Source organism: Ciconia boyciana, chromosome 2, assembly GCF_034638445.1.
Source record: "Ciconia boyciana chromosome 2, ASM3463844v1, whole genome shotgun sequence".
Lineage (NCBI taxonomy): Eukaryota > Metazoa > Chordata > Aves > Ciconiiformes > Ciconiidae > Ciconia > Ciconia boyciana.
This window is the reverse complement of record NC_132935.1, coordinates 21,127,953-21,152,985: the sequence shown is the minus strand read 5'-3', so window position 1 is coordinate 21,152,985 and position 25,033 is coordinate 21,127,953. Positions and strand designations below refer to the sequence as shown.

The 25,033-nt window shown below is 37.5% G+C and overlaps 1 protein-coding gene across 13 annotated transcripts in view; it reads left to right on the top strand.

Annotated features, from left to right (window-relative positions):
* The window catches only part of OXR1 (oxidation resistance 1), a 355,322-nt gene that overhangs the window by 273,080 nt on the left and 57,209 nt on the right, over positions 1-25,033 (top strand). For 11 of the 13 annotated variants that reach the window (XM_072852037.1, XM_072852038.1, XM_072852039.1 and 8 more), the window contains 4 exons: positions 8,715-8,797; positions 17,340-17,447; positions 18,587-18,706; positions 23,824-23,976. In XM_072852037.1, the coding sequence (XP_072708138.1) occupies positions 8,715-8,797; positions 17,340-17,447; positions 18,587-18,706; positions 23,824-23,976 (464 nt within the window). Of the gene's footprint in view, positions 1-7,743; positions 7,805-8,714; positions 8,798-17,339; positions 17,448-18,586; positions 18,707-23,823; positions 23,977-25,033 lie in introns of those variants that run through there. The other 2 variants (XM_072852047.1, XM_072852048.1) reach the window with 2 other exon arrangements.

Here is a 25,033-nt window from a genome sequence, read left to right as displayed (position 1 = left end):
AAAGATAAATGTGCAGGGCCAAGTTATAGTACACTTGTCAAGTCCTGCTGTAAAAGTTAGTATCTTCCTTTCTACAAAATCTGTCTCAGAATAAAGCAGATATAAGAATAAGGTAGGTTATTTCCTCACTTCATCCTTATTCAGTACTTCACTTTTAAGACATTAACTTTAACAGGTGTATGATAAAGTATGAGAGAGGCTTAAACTGAGGAGACACAATTCTGCAAGTTTTCTTGTACACACTGTTCCGGATGAAGCACATGTGAAATGTACCAGCACCCTTTACAAAGACGCTAATGCTTCGCTTTCATGTCTGAAAATACTTCAGTTGGTACAGGCATAAGAGGCAAATGCGATCTTGGAATGTATCAGGCTGGTGACTCAGTCATCTTGTGATATGTTAATTATGCACAATCTCTTCTTCTGACTTATGCGCTACTAGTATATAGAAATTCTTGACTATTCCTTGGGTGTATGTGATGTTAAACGATCTTTTACTTATGTTATGCTTTGTACTACTACATCTCACCCTGCTTTTTTTTCCTCTGGGCTTTGGGGCTACAGAATTCCTTGTGTGTCCTTTTGCCCAGCCTTTGCTGGTGATTGTGCTTCTGAGTTTGTTTGCTGGTGTGAAATTGAACTGTTTTTAAAACTAGTCCATTGGGAACTCATTAATATACCCCTCCATTCCACTAGTTTCTATTTCACTCTCCCCTTTAGTGAATTTTTGGTCTGTTTTTTACTGTTCAATAAGATTCTGATGTATTGGATGTTTTACTGAAGTTCAGTTTGTATCTGTTTCAGTCATCTGCTAGATTAGTTTATAATCTAAGTAGGGTTTATTCTCGTAATTTGGTATCCTTTGACTATATTGTGTTTTTGTTTTAATGTGTCATGTTGCATTTTTATCTTAATTTTTCTGGTTAATTCCCATTTCTAACATTAAAACAGTTTTGAAGCTGGTGTTTTATTGAGAACCTGCATGCTCATGGCTGCCTTTTGTCTTGCTACATGTATGAATAATACCTTTCTGTTCATCAGTAAGCAACACACCTCACTGTTATATATGTGGATCTCCCTCTGGCTTGGTTTGGGGAGGTAAGGGAAGAGGTGGCCTTAAAACCAGCTGCAAAACTTATTTTGGTGGTGGCCTCATGCATCTGCATTGCCTGCCAGAAAAATGTGGGAGGAATCATAGTTACAGATAAGTCTAATTGCAAGCAAGACTGTTTAGCCCTGCTTAAAGTAGGGAAGACTGACTTCAGGCTAGGTCTCTCAGTGCTTTATCCAGCTGGGCCTTGAAAACATCTAAGGATGGAAACTTCACAACTGCTGTGGGCAATTAGATATTTACCTTTTATCCAGTCAGAAGCTCTCCTGTTTGTCCGTTATGTCTGTTGTCTTTTGTTCTCCCACTATACAGCACTGAAGAGCCTGGCTCTGTGTTCTTGACACCTGTGGGGAAGCGATCTAGAAGGTAGAGGAAGGCTGCTGTTACAGTCCCTCAAAACCATCTCTTCTTCAGGCTGGAGAAGCTCTGTTCTCTTAGTCTCTTCTCAGAGCCCCCAACTACCTTGGTGGCCCTTCACTGAAATAGTTTTTGTTTATTAATGCCTTTCTTATATTGAAAGGGACTGGGAGGGGGTGGGGAATGGGACAGTGACACTAGAGCCAGTATTCCAAAAGCAGGCTGAGTGCCAAGTTAAGGAGAATAGCTGCTTCTCTCTGGCACTCTCAGTTTGCTGGCTGTGCTCCTGTTAATACAGCTGAGGATGCTGTTGGCCCTCCTTGCTGCCAGGGCACACTGCTGGCTTGTGTTCATCTTGCTGCCTACCAAGGCCTCTGGGGTTTTTTTCAACAGAGCTGCTCCCTGGCCGGGCAGCGCCAGCCTGTACAACACAAGGGGCTCTTCCTTCCCATGCAGAGGACTCTTGTCCTGTTGAATTTCATAAGCTTCCTGTCAGCCTGTTCCTCCAGCCTGTCCAGGTCCCTCTGAATGGCAACCGTGCCCTTAAGTATGTTGACTGGTCCCCCAATTTGATGTCATCTGCAAACCTAATGCAATAAACTTGTACAGCAAGATGTTTACCAAAGCATTCGGTCTAACTTCACATACACAGTAGAACTGTTTGCATGTTAGCAGAGCAGTTGTAGTGCATAAGTCTGCTACGTCATTAGGATAAGCTGACCGATTTTGAGCTCTTAGAAAAACTAGGTACCATTGGCTTAAGTGTGATAAGGCAAAGTGTAAATTCTTCAAGAGTCTAAGGATAACTTAATATTGGTGCTTGGTGGTCAAACTGCTTATGGGGTATTGTGTAGACTTGAAGATGTACAACTAAATGGGCTTAAATATCTGAAAGAGGACAATAATTATCAGAAAAGTTGACTTCCTTTGCTCAGTAGAGAAATCATGATTTTTGGAAGTTTTCATTAATATATACATTTGGTCTGCAGAGAGGTTGTACAGTAGGTGGAAATTGCAGTTAGGTAGTCTCTAATGTATTAAACTGTATACATACCTATTTTAGATGAAATAGGGAAGGAAGCTTACTATTTTTAACACATACTGTGGCATAATCTGAAAATTTGGTGAAGCATTTCTGTTTGCCCTGAATGTGAAATCTTATTTTAGAAGAAAGCCTATGTGAGGCACATACCAGGAGTGTCATGCATGGAGCTGGCTTTGTCTCTTTTGGAGAAGTGGCCTGCCTTAAATTTGTTTCTATTGAATTGTCTTTCATCCTGAAATCATGCGTTTAATTATTTCTGCTTATGTGCTATGCAGCTGACTGGATAGCAGAGAAGAGGGTCATGTGTTAAGGGGATCACAAAATGAACTTCAATCAGTGCTGAATCTGTATTGCAGGAAAAAGCTATTTTGATGTGTTTGAAGTATTGATGCAGCATTAACAAGGTCTCGGATGCATTTAGTTTGGGGTTTTGCTTGAGAAAAATGTGAACAAAAGAATCATGTGAAGAGCAGTGATAAGGATCAAGAGTTTTGAGAACATGACTTACTAGGAAAGACTGAATCACAGAGTAAGTAGCAGTTGCTTAGCAAGAGGAGACTAAAGGGGGCATTGTTTATGACACTGTCTTGGTCTGAAAAACTACCATTTTGGCTAGAAAACTGCAGGCTACTAGCATCTCGTAGGCTACTATTAGGGCCTCTTTGTTTCTGGTTCCTAAGACATTAGAAGATAACTGAAAATAATACTCCAGTAATTAGCATAAGCATATCTAACTGCAGGAAGGGGAGAAGGGTCAATGAGACAGTTGCTCTACTGAGATATAGCCCCTGCTATTAGGAACCCCAAGTCACCAAGCCCTATGGAATATAAAAACTTCCTACTTTAATCTTTTTTGTTTCTTTATGAATAGTTTATAATTGTTATTAAGTAGAACTAATCAAATAAAGATGCAATATCTATGCTTCTTCTGTTTTATCAATTAGAAAGTTGTTTAGTGTGCTGCTGAATAACAACGTACTCGAGAATATTTCAGAGAAAGACTACTTTTCTTTCCTTACTTCCTTGTGATTCAGTTTTTTAAAAATCTTTACCCCATATGTGCTGCATGTTTTTTTTTAAGAACTGTGAAAATTTGTGTCCTAGACAAGCATTTAACAAGGCTGCCGCCTCTGCCTTTTTCTTAAACACATGTAAATCTAATGCATAACTTGCAGTTCTCATTGGGGTGGGCATAAATCATCTTTTTCTCATCTTCTTGACCATAATAAGCTCAATTATTAATTGTAAACAATTTGCATTAATTTTTCACTTGTCCAGCTTACTTGCTTTATCTCAAAGGATGCTTTTTTGGTTTATCAATTTAGTCCTCTGGAAAAAGTGATCTTTGTAATGTCTGTTGACATTGAAATGAACAGAAGATCAGAGCTGAGAAACACTGCAAGTTATTTGAAATTTAAGCTTATCATGCAGAAAAATAGTAGGGTAAAGAAAATTTAATACATTTTACTCTATGCAGAGCTTGAAGATACTCCTAAGCAGTTCTTAGCGTTGCATTGTTACTCACTGTACAAATCTTGAGTTCTCTTTACCAGCTTTTATTGCCAGAAGTCCAAAGGATGTGCTAGAAGCATCAACAAACAGAAAATTGAAGGTCTACAATTCAGCTCAGATGGCATACTAAGAAATGAGAAATGTCACTTTTGTCATGTCAGTTTGAACTAGCAGTGCCACAGGAATGTTTTCAGTCAACCAAAATTCAGTGGCACAGGGCCATGCAAAGACAGTTAGTAGAACTCACCTATAAATGTTGGAATTTAACTTCAGTTGTCTTCAATTACAATTGAATAATGGCACTGACTACTATATATTTTAAGGTCAAAGCTGCCTTATTGAAAGCTGTATGTTCCTAAAACATAATGTTCCTAACCCCCCTTTCTTTTTGTGTTGTATAAATATGTTGGAACATTAAGTCCTTTTCACCGGTTATGTTGATGATCATATATAACCATTCTTATGCTACAATTATTTAAGATTAAGTTTCTGTATGCATGCATCCAGCACTCAGACTAAATATTGGTCTGGTGTCATTTTGAACACTGCCTTCTCTATCTTTCTGGTTCTAGTCTTTAAATCCTAGACAGTTGTAATGTTTTCTTGTAATTTGTGGATCTGACATGTACTTTTTCACTTCAGTGTTTCAAGCTGTTGTGGAGGCCCAGTCCTGCGAAATGGTAGTTCAGAATTAGAGCATCAACCCTGATGTTACAAGTCTGGTCTTGTTTCTGTCTAAAACAGCATGGCTAGAGATCTGATAACCTAGCACCACAGATCCCCTTGCTAAACAAGTTACTGTTGACTCTTGAGGTTGTGCGCAGTGTGGTTGGTGGTGTCAGGTTTTTTTTTATACCTGTAGTCAGAGAACATCAGCCTTTGGTAGTCTTGCTGGCTTACTGCTGGCAGATGAGATAATGGTTGTGGGTAACCTAACAAGATGAGCTCACGTGCAACAGAGTTATCATCAGGAAAATAAGTAAAATGAAAGGATGAGACTGATTCCCATTGGTGCTGAGGTCTTTTCAGACCACTGCATCCTATCCTGGCAGTTGTTTCCACTTTCACATGCTTCCTAGACTACTAGGGGCACAAGGATGGCTGAAAGACTTACTTTCCTCTCAAAAATAAATAGCCCGCTCATTCGGTGAGAGATAGTTGGAGGCTTTGCAGTATGCCATCAGGGAGGTTGAATTCATGTCTCTGCTACTGTGACCTATTTTCACAATTGAAGTACCTCCTAGTTTTGTTTCTGAGACATTTGGTGAAATGGACAGGTTCTGTATGAACAGACAGCTCAAGCACTCGGGCTGCAGGCAGAGGTGTGGTGTTTGATAGCTATGTCTGGTGCTTGGCCAGCTGGGTAGTCAGCGCACATGTAGCTCAGCGCTGCCTGCCTCCATCTCTTCTTGATTTGGGGGACTTGGGTTGCAGGTGGTTATGAAACACTTGAATCCTGTATCCATATAGTGAGGGGGAAAATAAAGCTATCACAGAGGGAAGGAATGAAAGCGGACACTGATGGGAAGGGTGGGAATTACTGTCTTAGGTATGGGAGGGGATGACATTAAAAAAAAACAATGAAAACCTGCAGATTATAAGCTCCTGGGGAATTTGTGGTAGGAGTTCTCCTGGCATCTGCTTTCCTCTGAGGTGCCTCCAACAGGGACCTTCCTTCCCCACCCCTACTCCCCGGTTGCTCTTACTTTCCTGAAGTTACCAGAGTGCTCTGAAGTCTAAAGCACAGTAGGTCCTTGTGCTCTGAAGAACAAATAACTTTCCTTTTTTACTTCTGTAAGGAACAGAAGTGGTTATTTGTGCAAGACTTTATTCTACTGTTCAATTACTGGAAAGGGAGAAGATAACTTAACTTGACCTCTTTGAGTGGCACCTGTCTGCAAACTCTTCAGACACTTATATACAAACTAGTAAGAAGAAAAAGGAAACTTAAATTTGGGTTAGGAAAAAAACCACACAAACAACGTTGGGCTGTATACAAATGTATATACACACTTCATTTGTAGTATGGGGCTTCTTTATTTCTATCTAATAGCATGGGAGGGACAGGGGAAGAAGATGCTTGTTCTGCAATAGGAGAGCTCCATGTATAGATTATTAAGGCATGTATGGGATCCTAGATGAGATCAGTCTTTCTTCAGCTGCATCCTTTGACTTTTGCTTAAGTATTTGAACCAGACTGCTATTGAAAGAAAAAGATTAGGTTGCTGGCAAAGCTTTGATATGGGCTGAAAAATTTGGAACAGCTACAGTCAAGCAGCTGTTGCAGTTTTTCAGTAGCTTGCTGAGGAGGCACCTGTTATGTTCCAAGGTCAGGTAGAAACTTCGGTAGCGAAATATTTGACCTGGAAGAGGAGAATGTTGGCCACTGTTAGTATACACACAAACTTCTAGAGTATTTTATTCATTACTGAGTTGGCTAATTTCCCCTAGAGACATTTGTAGCATCTTTAAAAAATATTAATATAATCAGAAGTAAAGGTTTCTTTTGGGTAACTTTTTAAAAGCTGCAGTTAGTAAATAAGGGAAGAAATACCATTTAATGTATTGAATGAAGAAAGTAGGATGCAGAATTACAGTGTTTAGATTTTCAGAAGTTCTAGAAAGTTTTTAAAAGTAGGCTTAAAGTCTTGACTGTCATTCGTAGATATAAAAAGTACCATAATTAATACCATCTATAGATAAATTTTTATCTTGTAGGTATGGGAACATTCTCCCTCAGATTTTTTTCAATATATTAAGAAAAGTAGAATCAGTCCCATGTTTATTTCCTTATTATATAAAGAACACCCCAGCAGAGTACTGAAGTTGAATCTGCTAGAATCACTTTTATTGTTGCCCTCTGCATCTTGCCCAATATAGCAAATGTAAGGTATTTACTGAGGTTTTATTTTTGTGTGTGCGTTTTATTTCTTATTTTTTTGACACTGCAGAACTTCCTGTTCTTTCAAAGGGGTATAAAACAACTTTCAAGGGGTATATGAAGTTCATGCAAGTGTTTGTCTAGTCTCTTTTCCAGTGTTGTAGTCAGGATGCTAATTAAAAATAATATATTTTGTATATTAATAATAATATATTTTGTAAGGTTTGTTTCTTCTTTTCAATTTGGTTGGAAATATTTGACTAAATATATTCAGTTATGGTAACAGAAATTTGAATGTATCAAAATGAGAGTATAACTAATCCCGTTGTAGTATAAAAACCTAACATCTTATTCATGTAAGTATTTCGGGCTCCTTAATAGCAGATATTTAACTGTTGAAGGTGGAGGCCATGTGACAGAGACCTAACTTAAGAGATTTATCTCAAAAAATGCATGTGTGTATATAAATGGATATGTTAAAAACCCCACTTTTCTAGAGATGTGGAATTAAATGCTTTCTGTTGAATCATGTAAGTACACTGTTGCATTGTCTTCATCATAAATATCAAGCCAATTACTATCAAAAAGTAGAGTATACTTCAGGTACAAATTGTTGATTTGGCTTGTGAAGTGGAGGTCATTAAAATACAATGCCCCAATAAGCAGAAGAGTTCCTAACTTGTGTTATTTATTTAGAATCTTTATTGTTTATGCATAGGCTGTATGTGTTTGCTACAGACAGGATAATTGTGAAATTAAACACTAATGCTCTTTGTTTCATAAAAAAGCTTTAAATACTCTGTACTTATCAAACAGCATTTAGACAAAAAATCCCAACTGATTAGATGGAACATGCGGGAACTCTGCATCATCTACCTTCTAGACAAAAGCAGACTGGGTATGATATAAAACCAATTAAACACAGTAGTTCCAGAAATGTACTCCCCCTGTACTCGGCACTGGTGAAGTTGCATCTCGAATACTGTGTTCAGTTTTGGGCCCCTCACTACAAGAGAGACATTGAGGTGCTGGAGCATGTCCAGAGAAGGGCAGTGAAGCTGGTGAAGGGTCTAGAGCACAAGTCTGATGAGGAGCAGCTGAAAGAGCTGGGGTTGTTTAGCCTGGAGAAAAGGAGGCTGAGGGGAGACCTCATCGCTCTCTACAACCACCTGAAAGGAGGTTGTAGTGAGGTGGGGGTCGGTCTCTTCTCCCAAGTAGCAAGCGATAGGATGAGAGGAAATGGCCTCCAGTTGCACCAGGGGAGGTTTAGATTGGATAGTAGGAAAAATGTCTTCAGTGAAAGGGTTGTCAAGCATTGGAACAGGCTGCCCAGGGAAGTGGTTGAGTCACCATCCGTGGAGATGTAGGGACATTAAAAGATGTGTAGATGTGTTGCTTAGGGACATGGCTTAGTGGTGGACCTCGCAGTGCTAGGTTAACAGTTGGCCTTGATGATCGTGAAGCTCTTTTCCAACCTAAACGATTCCATGATTCTAAATGTTGCTTGCCTCGTGGGGTCAATCTCCTATTTAGTCTTCCTTCATTGATAGCTTCCCAGATAGCATCAAGTACTTATGCAGTTAATTGATTCCCAGTTATCAGTGGTTTATATTGGTCAAATTCTTAAAGCATTGCAGAGGAATGAAGTCCCTATTCTAGCAGCCGGTTGTCTGTTACACAGAGTCACCGGGAGCAAGCTGTGTAACTGGTGAATTAGATGTCTGCCCACGGGGCTGTAGTCAGCAGCCTGTGACAGTACTGAGAGAGGAAAATGAATTTAACACGCACGTTGCCTCAATTTTTTTCAGACACTGGCCAGAAGAAGACCCCAGACAAGAAAGATGGGCGACGAATGTCTTTTCAAAAGCCTAAAGGGACTATTGAATATTCTGTAAGTTACTGCTTTATTGTTAGAATGTCATTGCATAGCAAGTGCAGACTTAAAGTTTCATTACAAAATATAAGCAAAACAGTAATGTGCATTGCCTTTAATCTTAGAAATCTGTGTATCTGATAGCTTATTTTGACAGGAATTAAATCTGGAATTGGCTAGTAGTACTTCAGTAATGCTTTTTTTTATTTGGCTTTTTTTCTTTAAGTTACTTTTTCTTCAAAAAAAAAAACCAAGATAATCAATCTGTTGACTAGTTCACTTTTAGGTACTAGTTAGGAATAGTAAATAACATTAATTATGAAATCATTTGCAAGTTCCCTGCTTTCAGCATTATTAATAAATTGTTGACATCAGGAGAAATAACAGAATGAAGTTGGGGGCGGGGGGCTGAAGCTATATCTTGATACTGACCTTCTGGCATTCTCCTAATAATTTTCATAGATCTGTACCTTTTACTATACAGATCTGTTTCCGCAGCAGTATCTGAAAATGGAGCCTTTCTCTGCCTGTTCTGTTCTTGAAATGACCCTCAAACCATGCTGCAGTCAGCTTTTCACGTTTGTGGTTACTAAGGGAAACTGAAGTGAGAAGTATCTGTCTTATGTTATATACTGGAAATATAATTAAGCCTATAAATAATGCTTATAGGGTTGACATTAAAATAAGGGAAGTCTGTCACAGTTACCTTTGAATGCTTTTGAAACTGGATGTGATAAAATAAAAATGAGAATTTATTTATAAGAAGTCTTTACTTGACCTCTTGGTGTTCTCTTATTTCAAGAATAAGAGCTGTGGGGCAGACTTCACTCTTAATGTTACATTAAGCCAAGCTGTGATATGGCTTAACTACTGAGAAGGCTGTGATAGTCATTTGGAGAGAGACAGAGGATGTGTGTATTGGAGTGAGAAGCACTTCATTAGTGTGGCTTATATTGGGAATTTGAATATCATTCTAGCCTATACTAAAGACTTCCTTGAAGCTGAAATTCTGAAAATAAATTTCTTCTGCTTAAGTTCTAGGAGCTGAAGAATGGTAAAGTAAATGTGGCTGTTGTTTCTATTACATTAACCCCATTTTCTCTGAAATAATTGGAAAAAATGCTCAGGTGTAACTCTAAAACTGGGGTTCCTCTTCAGTCAGTAAATCCCTTAACTTGTCTCTTGCCACCATGTGCATGCATTTACCTTGATATGTAAGATTCCAGGCAAAGCTAAACCACCAAGCTTTCCTTTTTTAAATTAGTATGTTCCTGTCAGCTGTCATGTACTTCTGCATGTTTTTGTGTTCCAGTAGATGGGGTTTTATTTGCAAAAATAATTTTTTTTAATACATACTGAAGTATGTATCATTTTCTTGTGAGTCAAAAAGACAAGAATCAAAGACTTTGTCTTTAAACTTAGTCCAGCTTCTAAAGGAACCTGTTGTGTGTATGGAACATGGTGCGTTTCAACTTCACAAGTGTAGTATTCTGTCTGGTCTTGCTGTACCTCTCACTCATGAAGTACTTTAGTAACATCAAGTTTTCAGAGCTTTTGGTTATGTGTCCTGCACATATGTCTTAATAAAATACACAGATCTAACCTTTAGGAACCAAGGTTATGCTCACTGTATGCATAAGAGAGGGCTGGAAACTATTGTGATAATTTGCTACTGTAATTATTTATGACTTTATACCATGTGGAGAGATGAGCTTATGTCTGGTTTCTGCCTTCATCCTACTACCTCTCAAAGCAACACCACACACACACATGTATGTGTGTATAAACACACACATATTTATATGTCCGCATATGTTGCTGCTTTGAGAAGTACTAGAAGGACAAAGGCAGAAACCAGACTCCCTTGTGGTATTGTTGAAAAGTTAGTGGAGGTTTTTTGCTTTGTTTTTTTAATAATAGTTTAATGTGTTAGTTTTTCCAGTGGTTATGTCATTTTAGGAGGGAAGGGCTTATCTGTATTCCTGAAGTTTAGAGTGAGATAGAATCTCACTGATGCGAACTATGGGTTTTTAAGGTGAAATACACTTCCCAACAGAATTTTTTAAAAAAGAAAATCATTACTTTGGGGACAAATAATAAAATATAGTTTCTCTTTAAAGATAAAGCCAAAAGGCAGTTAATGTTAAAGATTTTAATCTAAAATTCCCAAAGCAGAAAAGCTTGGAACTACTGTAGTGTAGCACCAGCGAGAAGATGTCAACAGATCTGGTACTAAGTGAAAGGAGCAAGTCTTAAGCTTACCCAGGTTAGAAGGTTTAAAAGAATGTCACTAAGTTAATTTTCAGTGACTGCCTCTAAAGGATCCAGAAAACTCTGGTTTATCTTCACTGTTATTGCTTAGACAGTGAAGAGATTATTTTTTTTTTTTAAGTGAATATGGTTTCTTTTCTGAATGTCAGTCAACAGACTAGATGCAAATTGGTATTATCTGTTCTTTCAGAATTCATAGTTGATGCTCCAAGCCAATTGTTTTCCTGTTTTGCACACAGCTAATGCATGTAAACAGGCTCTAAGGACCAACAGAGCAGATAGTTTAGGTGGATTATTGTTACTAGCTTTTAGTCCTTTTTATGTTGTAAAAATAGCATTTTTATGTTGCTTATTTGACACCATTATTTTACCGTTGCATTAGAAGTATTTTGTGTTATATGTTGTACAAACACAACCAGTGTCTGTCTACAGGTGTTAAAAGAGCCAACTACGGATAAATAAAGGAGGATAAGCAGACAATATTGGCCAGTGATCACCAGTGATACTAGCATGGTAGCAGTTGCATGACTTCAACAAAAGCCTTCTAACCCCTCTTCCTTCTGAGGAGAAAAAGGAACTAATTGTGGCTATTTACAGACAGTTTTTTCTCAAGTGCAATAGACTATACAGGAAAATAACTTTTTGTTGAGGGTGGGGGGGGAAATTACAAGTGAGCAATGGAGGCAGGTGATCTGGTTTATCTCTGTTGGAGGCTCCACTGTAAGATTTCCCTTCCCCTGCCCCACTCCCTCTCCTTCAACTCTCTGGGGACTGGAGGCCATGCTCTTCTCCTGAAGTAGCAGATAAGCACTGTAACACACAGAGTGTGTTGTCCAGATCATGAGAAGAGCCAATTAATGAAGGTCATGCAAGCCTATAGTAGACCGGAGACTTAAGACAGTTTTAAGCCAGGCTCCTCAGTGTTCAACTGCCAGTCTTCCTGCACGTGATCTTTTCCCAGTTATTTAGTGGTAAGTCCAACATCCAGAAGCTGGGTCTTGACTCTCTTTATTTTGTTTTAATTAGAAACCAGTTAGATAAGTATACTGAGAACAAAACTACAGGGGCTTCTGAAGTCAGCTTCTTAAGGATCCAAAATTCCTCCTTGCTTTACTTTCTTAGCTCAAGGGGCGTGGGTGGCAAGTGTTTTTGTAGTGACCATCAAACAGGTGAAAGTTCACTAGAATTTGAACCCACATGAATACTTGGAATTTCTTGTTGTAATGACTTGCTGAACATCTTTATTTTGAGAGTAGGTAAATGGTGAGTATCTGCTAATATCTTTCTAGAGTAACCGCGGATTTCGCTTTCAATCCTAGGTTAGCTTGGATAGAGAGTGCTAAAGGTTCTCTCTTCTGGTGCAGCTAGTTTTATTGCTGTTGTAAGCCTTTACATGCTGTCTAGACTACTACATGCTTAGGAGCTCGTTCTTTTATTCTTGTTGCTTCTGTCTCAAAGCCAGGGATTGTGTTCTTGTCTGACTGTCACTTTTCATTGAGCATGCCACTGTCATAGTCCTTTGCTGAATTTTGGGGAATTTAGAAAATGTGGATCATAATGATGGCATATTACTTTATCTGTTGTATCTTTTGCCTAATTTTAAAATAATTTTTGGAGTTGCTTTTATGATATTTACAAGTTCTGTTTTCCTGATGTTGCATATTATAGAAATTAGACCTATTAAAAATTAGTTAATATAGTCATAATCTGTTATTTCTAAAGGCTTGGGTACACCAAAGTTGTCCTCCTCTCCCCTTTGTCCTCACCCCTCCTTCTACTCTTCCTATCTCTTCAGTTTTGTTAGTTCCTTCTAATACTCTTAAACCATTGTTTTGTTGTTTCCTGGTTCTTGGACAACTAGTCTTGAAATACTTTAAAAAAAAATTTAAATAATTCATTGTGCACTCTGATTCATATGTATTCAGTATATAATTTTTAATGGAAGAATGAGTGAACTCAGATTGTTGAGATGCAATGATTCTAAAGTTCATTAAAATATCAGTAGAGAATATAGTTTTCAATAAGGTTTTAAAACAACTTTGCCAGCTGCTAAACTGACAGAAATTAAGGCAGTTTGAACAGTCAGTGGTGACTCCGAAGCTATTTGTCTACTGGTGCACAGAAGCACACTGGCAAACATGGGTATACAAGTAGTGCCCTGTAAGTGGAAAAGGGGTAAGGGAATGTACCTCTGCTCAAATGGGGACACAATGATTTGAAAAGGGTGTTTCATTTGGGATTTTATTGGAAAAGGAAGATGGAAGGTGTGGCTCTTTCTGTATCTAGTCATATTAGTAAAAACTGATTTTAGTTAACTTAGAATTTTAGACTTATGTGTATACATATGTAAGTGACTACGTAAGGTAAAAGTAACTAGGTAGTAAGGCCTTATGTGTCTTATCTCTACATAAGAGTTGATGACTAGAAACTCTTGCTACTGAGTATAGGAAAGCTACTTATATTTTTAAGAAGCTCTTTTTCAACGGAAGTTTGTGTGCATCAAGTTTAATGCAGTCCTGACTAAGTAATTCTTGTTTTCTTTTTATGTTTTCATTAATCGGTATCTTTCAATCTTTATATTCAAGTCAGTATACTGAAGGAAGCAAAGCCAATGCATGATACGTATTGAACCACTTCAAAGCACCAGCTGGCCTGCTCAAGTCCATTTCAGATTGTTTCAGGGAATAAAGTAGTGTTTTCACATGTGTGGTGGTTGTTTTTCAGAGGTTTACCTGTATTTGAACAAGTCTTGCCATTCTGTTAAAATCATGAAACAATATAATTGCTGTTCATCATTCCTCTTTCTTCTCAAAAGGAGAAATTGTCCCATGAAGATTCAGCATAGTGCTTTAATAGCCAAATATTTATATAAAATTCTTAGTATTCAGAATAGCATTTAAATAGCTACATGCATAATGTATAGAAAGTTTGTTTCCTGCGAGAGACGGAATGATTTTTTCCCTCTCTTCCAGTATTGAATTGATGGGGGGAAAAAATGATTGGAAAACCTGGGGGGTGGCCGTGGTACGTGGTAGTGCGGTTTTGATTTGTTAGTTCTTAAACTACGCTTTTCAACGAAGTTATTCTTTCGGCTTTTGGCTGTTCGGATTCTATTTTTTGAAATTGTAGAAAGCCCAAGGAACTGGAAAATAGGCCTTTGAATACGGGGAGATACTTCAGGAAGTCTTTATTACATGAACAGCTTCTTTGTTTTAAGAAGGTATCAGTGCTGGTCTCTGAAATCCCATGTAGTGTGGAGATTTGCCTGTGCAAACTTTACAGCCAAATAAGAAAAGGAAGATTATATTTGCCATTCTTGTGTTCATGATTTGAGATAAACCCTTTAGTTGCCAAGAGATCTCACCAGATGGTTTATTTCTGAAGGCTGAAAAGAGTGAATGCAGTCTTAAAGGGCTTAAATTTTGTGGTTTTTAATTGAATGCTTTTAATTTATTTTATATCATATCATAAGTTAGTCTAAAATCTCAAATATTTCAATCATAAGTGACACCTAAGGAATATCTACCTAGCAGCTAACCATTGTCCTCCAACACTTATGTGAGAGCAAATTTTTGAATTAGGCAAAGCTTTTGAATCTCACTTTACAGTTTGTTTTAGCAAACCTTCTGTATTATGTAGAGCTTCTGATGGAAACACTACTGTTCTTAGATTTGGTTGTCAGTTTTGTTATCATCTATGGAACAAGTAGTACATATCTGGTGAGGTTAGGGTCCTGTTTTGATTTCTGCTTTAGTACCAATTAAAAGTGGCATACAAGAATATTCTTATTTTTTGCATATCCGTGTGATCATGCAGTACTGAATTACTAAGAGGTACTACAATACAGTCTTTAGTACCTGAAATACCAGTAGAGAGATTTGCTGCTTTGTTTAGCTTAATGGCTTCCTATATAGAGAATTGTCATAATAGAATTAGGAATTTATCTAAAAAAAGCGAATTGCCATTTCTTTGGCAATACCTATCTTTTTTTTCTTTAGTGAATCTAGGCTGACAAATGCACCTTTACAAAATGATAATGAATTCTATATGGAGAGGAATTCTCTAACTCTTACTTGTGGACCTTAATTATGTTAGTATCCCAAACCACCCTCTGTTTTTATCTGTTGAAGTATAACAGCCTTCAAAGTGCATTATATTTGTAGCACTTCTTGCAGGCCAACCGACTTCTCTATTTAAAGGATATAGTTTGCTTCTCTATATCTGTCAGTTATACTTTTCTATTACTGTGCTGTCAACATGTGTTCACTAACATGACATAACTTTGAAAAAAGTTAATGAAGATAAAGTGTTTCTTTTCCTAAATTCTTTTGGGGCTAGTGTTCTCTTCAGTGCTAAGTTTTGGAATGTTTAAGTGGGAATGCATTTTGAGGAGCAATTATTTAACTTTTTATATACTACTTTTGCTTTGCAGCCAATAAGAACTCTGTTTGCCAGCTATTCTCGCAATGCAAATAAAATATATTGAAATATTAAATATTTAACCACCCAGTAATAACTAGCGCTATAATCTGTAGATACATATTCTTCCACTCTGGCACAATGTTTGCTGCTTCTGTAAAGAATGAATGTGCCTTGTTACATTCTACTGACAGCAAAAGATATAATGCTTATTAGTTATATGGTATATACTAATTCAACTGGAACAGTCCACAATAGAGTACGGCTGGAAGTAGGCTAGCCCAATGTATGTTTTATTACTTACCTCCACTGCAGTACAGCCACTGAAATAGAGTGGTTTAGTACTTTGGTTCCAAATGCTGCCTTTTTCTGTGTGAGGTCAAGGTCTACTCTCAGAGCGAGCAGTACCAAAATCTATTAAAACATGTATACTCCAAGACTTTTCACTCCCTCCCCTCACCCTACCCTCAATCTTTTTTCTGCTCCCATTCAATGGTTCAAGCAGAAGTAAAGGATATCTACCTTTAAGTCTAGCAGCAGTTGACAAAGCATACAAGACATGGTGTCCCACATTTTTGTTAAGGAAGTGAGTGAAGAGCAGAAGATACCTAGTGGGTATGCAGTCAACTAATGATATCCACTGACTTTCTCAAAACAGTTGTGTGTAGAACATACACTATGAAGAAGAACGTGGTTTTGTCTTTCACTTTTTTCTCCCTTCCCTACTTTTCCCTTGAAAATTAAGTAAAGGAAAAGGAATTTAAAAGAGAATGCATTGTTTTCTCTAATTGTCAAGAAAACTTGAGTGAATAGAAGGAATAGAATTTTTCCTTCTTAAAACAGAAGGAAAATTAAATGTGTGAATAATTAGTCTAATACTTACACACCTTCCACTCTATATAACTAGTATTTTCTGCAGATGTAGTAAGAGGGAAAAATGAGAAGACATTTAAGACAGGAGTCAGTGCAAATTTTCTAGCTGTGCTCCATATTTAGCAACACAAATGTAGATTTGCTTATATTGCTTCATCTTATCTTAACTGGGAAGATTTATTTTTACTGGTACAGTGTTTATGAAGCCCTGTGCCATTATGCAATAAACTTCTTCTGGTTGTATGCTCCCTTGTCATATGATCTTCACCATCCTTAAATGCTTGCTATGAATTCTTTATTCTGAAATCCTCTTGTGAATAAAACTTTTTTTCCCTTTGCTTTCTTCTGTTGGTTCATATTGAATACATTTTTGGAGGTGGGGGTGAAAATAAGAGTTTGAAAAAATCCTTTCCTTACTTGGGTATCACCTGCTCTAAATGCTTATGCTCCATCTGCTGTCATACTGGTTGACCTGTTTTGCTTCAGTATTTTTACTTTTTATCTCAGTGATGGATTTTACTTGAAAGTCAGGTTAACAGAAGCTTATTTCAATAGGAAGAGAGCATGTTCGTGTTTATAGAGATTGCTTCAGCTTTTCTATAAATGAAGAACAGAGAAGAGGAGTCGAAGAGGGAGAATGAAGGGTTCTGTGAAACCAGTCAATCGTGTATTGGTCTAGTGGTACCCAGCAGTGAATTTATAGACCAGAAGTTCCGGTGCAACAGCTGAGCCTACAGCTCAGGGGGTTTGACTGACACTTCTGCCACCTGGAAACATAGTGGGAAGGCAGGTGTCCTTATATGGGGTTGTAATAGACTAATTGTTAGGGGGTAGTTATGTTTTTTTGGGTTGTTGGGGGGGCAATCATAAGATATGAACACTTAAAAGTTCATCAAAATCTCGATAAATCTACATGTGATAAAATTTGTAAGCCACTATTTGAACTAACTGCTTACAAGTTTGTTTTTCTTTTTCTTTTTTCCCCCAATTGATACAGGTGGAATCAAGAGATACTTTAAACAGTATTGCCTTGAAATTTGATACAACACCCAATGAACTGGTTCAATTAAATAAGCTTTTCTCCAGAGCAGTCGTTCCTGGACAGGTACTATTACGCTATATATGTTACTTATCCAGCAAAGACCTTTTTTCCTATATTTCTCGTCTCTACCAGAGAAAGTGTTAAAGTACTTCTCTTACAGGCTTTCCTATTGGCTTTGTAAAAGACTTTTTCATTTTTCTCTAGTTTGTGAATTCCTTGTGCCTGTTAAATAACTGCCTAAAAAGGGAACATGTAATGAAGCTACCTGTCTCTTAAATAAGATCAAGGGACTTTTAAAACTAAATATACTTAATGGTATAATAACACTTGGGTACAAGCTAAGTTGTTACTTTGCAAATACAGCAGGCTGTTTACCAACTCTAGCTCAGAAGACAAATTCAGGGTACAGCTTACAAACGACATTGTTGACTACATGTTGCTGCCTACAGTTCTATTTTAATAAATGGAATAATGTTTCCATTCCACCTGAAAACTTGCTGTCTTTACTGGCAATGTAGGAACTATCATTTGCTTCTTATAGGTCACTATTGCTTACATCTTTTTCTTTCCCTTTTTTTTGCCTTCACTTTTAATTTCTCTTTGAAAGCCAGGTCTGGAAGCAAGTGATAGGTCAGCTATGGTATTAGCCCTCTGTTTGAAAAAATCCTGTGTTTATTTCTGATTGCTGCAAAACTTTGCCTAGGTAGCTTGAATGCCTGCGATGGCCAAAATAATTTATTTAAGGGGCGAATAAATTAGGTTGATTTTTTTTTTTTTTTTGGTAACATTCAGTGCTAAGAGCTATGTCAGTGAACTTGTTCCCCAGCCTGTTTCTTGGCTGCTTAAATAGTAGAGTAATAGCAAGAGAAATAATTGGGCGGGTCTTCCTTGGACACTGTATTGGGTGTTTCTGGCATGCTGTATACTTTTTAATGCTTTCTATCTGAACTTTTTCCTCCAATTATTATGACTAAAGATCTTATCTCAAGATAGCATTTAAAAACTTTAAAAGCTAAAATTAAGAAGTACTTTGTGTGGTATTGTTTATTCCCTCAACTCATAATTTCTGTTAAAATTAATGGGAGCAGGAATGATATTGTATAGCTTATTTTGAGAAAGCATAGCAAATATACCTGAACTAGTGGGAAATCTGAAGTAAACCTGAAAGCATAACTTCTAACTACATTATATCTTCTTTATAGATTTTGTATGTTCCTGACCCAGACTACATTTCTAGTGTGGACAGCTCCCCCTCTCTAAGTCCTATAAGTCCCCTATCACCTACATCTTCCGAAGCAGAGCTTGACAAGGCTACAGTAAATGTAGGTATACCTGTTGTCCTTGAAATTAATTTTCCCTTACAAGATAAATGTTACAGATGCTATGCTTTCTTCTTAAACTATCCTTTCATTTTGAGGAGAAGGTACTTCATAACACTTGGAGCTGAAAAGTAAAATAGTACCTTTTTAAAGTAAATACAAGCTTTTAATCTTTGTAAATGACAGTTTTCTATGTGAAAACTGATTTGAAGGCAAGTTATTTGTAGCAAAATACTATCCTTGCACACTGATATCTTAAATACTAGTTCCTGTTGCATTTCTGTATTTGTTACCTTTCAGAAAGTTAAACATTTGTCTCTAATCTTATTGATAGTTTTTGTAGCAATGATACATTGGCAAGAATACTCAAGTAGGTAAAAGGTAAGGGCTCCCCCCACTCCCTGTGGAGTGCAAAACGAAGTAAAGAAAAAACGAAGTAAAGAAAACTTAGCAAAACAAAGTAAAAAAAAAAAAAAAAAAAGCCTGTTTCAGTGAAGGGCTAATACAGAGTTGATTATAGCTGACTTCTACTCAGTAGTTCTACCTTTGTAGATTTTCAAATACTAAAATTGTTTAACCATCAAAGCTGCTCTATAATTCAGCTTGAATGTAGATTTTTGGCTAGGAGCTAGCTTTGTAAAAGCATGTCTTTCCAGGAACATTGGTTTGCTGTCAACAGAATTCCATGGGGAGAATTCCAGCCACGAAGATGCAGTATCAGAGCCTGAGCTTCTCTGCAATTTATGCAATTATGACCTTATTCGGATGTTTCTTCATATGTCACTACTGTTCTTTTCCCAGTTGTTGTTATGTTATCTCTCAAATTACAAATTTTCTTGATGGCACTTCTTGATGGTGCTCAGTCAAGCTGTCAAATGTCTACTCCAGGATTCTGCGTGCTCAAAGTTTAGGAAGCTTTGAGACTTTAAGCATTTCTTTATTTATTTGCTTGCATGACTTGGTCCAGAGAATTTTAAATATAAAGGTATTGCTTTGTTGCTGAATAGGTTCCCAAGCTGCATTACAAAGACTGTGCTGACTCCTCTGAAAATTACTATTTGGTTTTTGCTGTTATACCTTTACTCTGACATAGTATACCTCTTCTTGTGAGGTGTCTGCTGTCATTTGTATTGAATAATTTCTTTCATGTTTTATGGCAAACTGAAGGTGTAGTAGCACAGTAAATAGACTAGTCTGCAAGAATACATTCTTCTATATTGGTCTCAGAATGACTGTAAATGCTAGGATCAGCCTATCCATATAGCATATGTTGTGAGAAGTTACTCAAGGGAAAATTGTTAGTTTTACTCCTAGAAATCAGAGCTCTTCCTACAGTGCACTAGATCCTATGTCAGAAAAATACCTTACTCTTGTTTTTGTGGATTATTTTGTATATGCTTGTTTGCATATAGTAGATAAGGAGGCTTAATAGTATAACCATACCTGTAATTTTTTTGAAACTTTTTTATTGACTATATGCATGTAGCAGAGATAAAAGCTTGAAAGCGTAGAAGAAACAAAGTAGATTTGAAGTATTTTAAAAGTTAAAATCCTCTTATGCAAAAGGTTATTTTGTTTAGTGTAGGGAGTTCGATGTTGGCAACAATTTGAGTGTTAAATTTCATTTAACTGGCACTTACTATATTGTTGCAGAACTATTTTGTGCACCTCATTACATGTCATGGATCACTACAAGCAGTTCTTAAATGCTTCAGGGAAAGTCAAACAAAATGAGCAATGTGACAATGTGTAATAAAGTGTTTATGGAAGTTTCTGTTTCTGGGGTCTTTTGAATTACATGTAAGGAGGGAAGGTATGTTCCTAGATACAGTTTGTCAAAAGAAAGCAAAGACCAGAAATCACTTGCGCTTGTCAGTGTGGACTCTGTGTGTCTGCGTGTGTGTGTTTTTGGTTTTGTTTTTTAAACAGTCTCTCCAGCAACACAAAAAGCACTCACTTCTATTTGAGCAGTTAAGGCTGGAGGGTTTTGTTCTTCATCATAGCACCTGTTTTCCATGTTTCTCTTTTCTCTCTTTGCTGATTGCTATCCTTATGAACAAGAGAGATATTAGCATACATTCTCTAATGCTCTGTATTGATGTCTGTCTTTGACTCTCCTCCAATTTTGACTTTAGATTCGCAGTTTAAACTTAAGCATATTTCAAGGTAAAGAGGATGTTACTCTACCTGTATAATGTAAAGGGGTCTTCTGTCTGTGCTATGGTCATTGAAATTGATGACTTCTTGCTAGAAATTGAATAAGATGACTAACCAACATCTGAACATCTGTTGAGGCAAAATATGAACTATGATGTGCTTTGTTCTTTTGTTTCTGTTTGATCGAACACTGGAGTAGCTTAACACAACCATGTGGCTAATACAAGACTTGCATAACCCTGTTAAGTTGCTACACTTAAGCTAAGATGTCAGTGTGTATTTCAGTAAGTTTGTTAGTGTCGGTGTTTATGTAAGAGCTCAGCTTAGTTTTTTTTTTTAAGCCTTTCTTATGTTGCTGGGTTTAGTGAAGGGTTTTTTCATTCAGCAGTCAGATGCACATATTTGAGAAGATCCAATAGGCCTTACTACCTCTAAAGCTTAAAATCCACTTCAAAATAGTATGTAGTGACAAGGGTGTTGTCATTAAATTTGAAAGTCTGCCACCAGTATTATTCCTGCTTCTGTGTCACATGGCAATATGAATGAAAAATAGCTGGCTTATTCACAATGGAGTTGGATATCAGCTGGGGACTCTTGCAGCCACTTGCTAAATTATATGCAGTCACAAAGGTGACCACATAATTTTTAGGAGAAAGACATATATAGAAGGAGAACTAATCTCCAAGAAGTTTGCTTTTTAATTATATCTTCATTAGCTTTTTCAGCAAAATACAGTTCAGTGTTCTATAAGTTGTTTTGGTTTTTTGTTTGCTTTCTAACTAAAATTGAAAGATGCAGGCAAAGACTAAAGTAGTGCCAGAGAGATGATGAACTGAAAACAATTGTGCATAATGTTCCTGGGTATGATTAAAGGCATTTAGCTGCAATCTGTACTAGTGAATAGAACTGAACAGAAAAGCAGAAAACTAAAGGGAGCATAGAAGTTCACAGTTTTTATAAATAGTAATATTTTATTAGTAACAAAAAATAGCAATTATGTATGAAATGGAAGTCTCTAAATGTTGATTAAGCTCCAAAACAGGGTTGTGCTATGACTATAAAATAGGCTTTGGTGCAGTCTGTCTACTATATGCGTAGCTGTTATTTGAAAACAATTTTTTCACTGTCTGTCCTGTCCCTGGTAGGGTTCCACGTTCACTACTTTGTTGGATGTGCTGATAGACAGCAAGATAGATAATTCTTCCTATTATCTGCCCAGGAAGGTCATGAAGGAAACCCTCTGGAAGTTATATCCAGGCACGTGAAAGACAAAGGTGGTTGGGAACAGCCAGAGTGAATTTTCCATATATCATGCCTGACCAAAGTGGTTGCTTTCTGTGGTGAGATGACTGACTCAGCAGATGAGGGAAGAGCAGTGCCTGTTACTTACCTTCACTAGAGCCAGGCTCTTGACACTGTCCCAAAGCAGCCTTGTTACAATACTGGGGAAATGTGAACTGAAGGGGTGGACTACAAGATGGGCTGGAAAAATTGGCAGGATCTTTGGGCTCAAAGTGATTCAGCATTTGTGTGTGGTTGGGTATTTTTTGTTGTTTGTTTCTCTGTAGTGGTGGACAGTTACAAATCCTTGAGGGTCCCTGTTGGGGCTAGTATTGTTTATAATCTGCCCATCAGTGACCTGACTTGTGGGACAGAGGACAGAATGTGCTGTCAGCAAGCTTTGGGGAAGAGGCGGGCAGCAAAAATTAGGGAAAGTGGTCAATACACTGGAAAGAAGGGCAAGAGCTGCTCATCAGAGGGACATCAAGAGTCTGGAGAGATGAAGTAACAGAATCCTCATGAAGTTCAACAACAGCTAAGACCTGCCTGAGACAAAGAGCCCCATGTGGCAGTATGGGGTGAGGGTTGGCTAGCTACATAGCAGCTTTGCAGAAAAAGACTAAGGGCCAAGGAGAGGTTGTGGCTAGTGTCCTGGTGGACATGTTGAACAATGTCCACTTGTGATGGTGAAGGCTAATTATATGCCAGGTGGCAGATGAAAGAGGAATACCAACATGTTAAGGAAAATTATTATTCCCCTTTCTGGGGGGCTTGTGAAGCTGCATGTGCTGTGCTGTGTCCACTTCTGGCACCTCCAGTACAGGACAAAGATTGACATGCTGGAGAGAGTCCAGTGGAGGGCCACTAAGATGATCAGGGAATGGGAACATATGAGGTACAGGGATTGACTGAGAGAGCTGGGGTTGTTTTAGTCTGGAGAAGAAAATACTAATGGACAACCTGATTTCTGTGTTGTACTACCTAGTAGACAGGTTAGAGAGAGCAGAAGAGTCAGGGTCTTCAGAGGTTCATAGTAAAACGATGGGCAGCAACAGCTGCAAGTTGCTGCACAAGAGGTCCTGGTTAAATAACAGGAAAATATTTTTCACAGTGAAGGTGGTCAAACACTGGAGCAGGTTTCTTGGAGAGGCTTGGACTCTCCAGCCTTGAAGACTTAAACTCAACTGGAAAGGCCGTGAGCAACCTGATCTAATGTAGGCTTAGGCCTGCTTTGAACACAGGGTTGGACTAGCTGACCTTCCAACATAAAGTAGTGTATAATATTATGGAAGGATAACAGAAGACATTTAATAGGACTTCTGTTGAAGTTGGAAAATAATCCTTTCTGCTAACTTCTGCTCAAATTTTGCATGTGACAGTATATTGGATGGTTTCCTTATGTGAGTTCTGGTCATTATTTTGTTGTTTATTCCCAGATTGATTCTGAGTATCTCTGCCCACTTGCATTTCTTATCATGGGCTGGTTAAGCTGTGCTTCATTAGTTATACACACTGTCAGATCAAAGCAGTCCTTTAAACTGCAGTGGATTTGGAACCCTATTTTTACATTTGCTTTCATGTCAAAGAAAAAGAACAAAAATTACACAACAGAAAATCTCTTAATCTTGAAAAAGGCAAATTGCTAAGTTTTTGGTTTGGGTTTTTTTTATATTCCCTTTTAGGATCCAGATGGAGTCCAACGGAAGGAGTTGGCTGCTTCACCAGCACATGCATGTGTTCGTCCTACAAGAGTGGTATCATCCACCTCTGAAGAGGAGGAAGCGTTTACAGAGAAATTTCTCAAAATTAATTGCAAGTACATCACTAATGACAAGGTACTTAAATGTTCAGGTTTTACTGTTACTGTTTGGGATGTAGAAATAAAGTACACTTAAACCATAAGCATACAGTAAAATTTAGTTACTGATAGGTAGATGGATCAGCTTTTATATATATAAATGTATCTCTCTCTCTCTATAAATGTATTATTTTTTTTTTATTCACTTTCGTTTAGATTCCCAGACCACTTGTTTCTTAGACGTGATGCAAGCAGTTAATATGTGACTAACCTGTGACAAACTTCCCTGTAGCCTTGCTCTTCAGTGATTCTCTTGTGTTGAGGGCATGAGGTCTGTTTTGTTCCTTATGTTAGTATCCGTCATAAGTAATTCTCTTTACGGTGGAGAAGAACATGCCTTAAACTATACGGAAATATGCAGTTGGTAGCTTCACTTCCATTTTCCTAAAGCAGAACAGTGCAAGCAGAATTAACCTCTCATTCTGTAAACAAACACTTCTGTATTGGGTATAGTATGATAGAAATCTTGATATTTATTTATTTATTTATTCTCTTTGAAGCAGTAGTTACGGTTCTCTCTGTCATTACACAGACACCTCCAAGTTAGTGGCACTTAATTGACTTCCATTCAGCTCAGAGGTGCACAAGTCTTGTGCAGATTTTTAGGGACTGAGATCATGTCAAAAGACTATACCTCAGAACGCATTAGGAAAAAACCAAAATGTATTGCTCTCCCACCCCACAGAAAAATTACTATTAGACACTTGAATAATGAAAAATCATGCCTTCACTCAAGCTGAATGAATGCAAAGAAACTCAAAGTACTTGTAGTACTTCTTCCTTCACCTGAAGTTTGGGTATGTATATACAAATACTGCTGATTCTGTATTGCTCAGCAATAGGTTTGCAGATAAGTTACACTAATGATAAACAGATTAATAAGAATCTCCTAAAACTGCATTTATTTTTTTTTTGCTGATAGAAACGATTGCAGATCTATGTATGCCTAGACTTGAAGCCTTTTGACATGTATATTGGCAAAAATTACATGTTAAAAGCTGGTGAGACAAGTACTAGAAAAGCTTTGTTTGTTA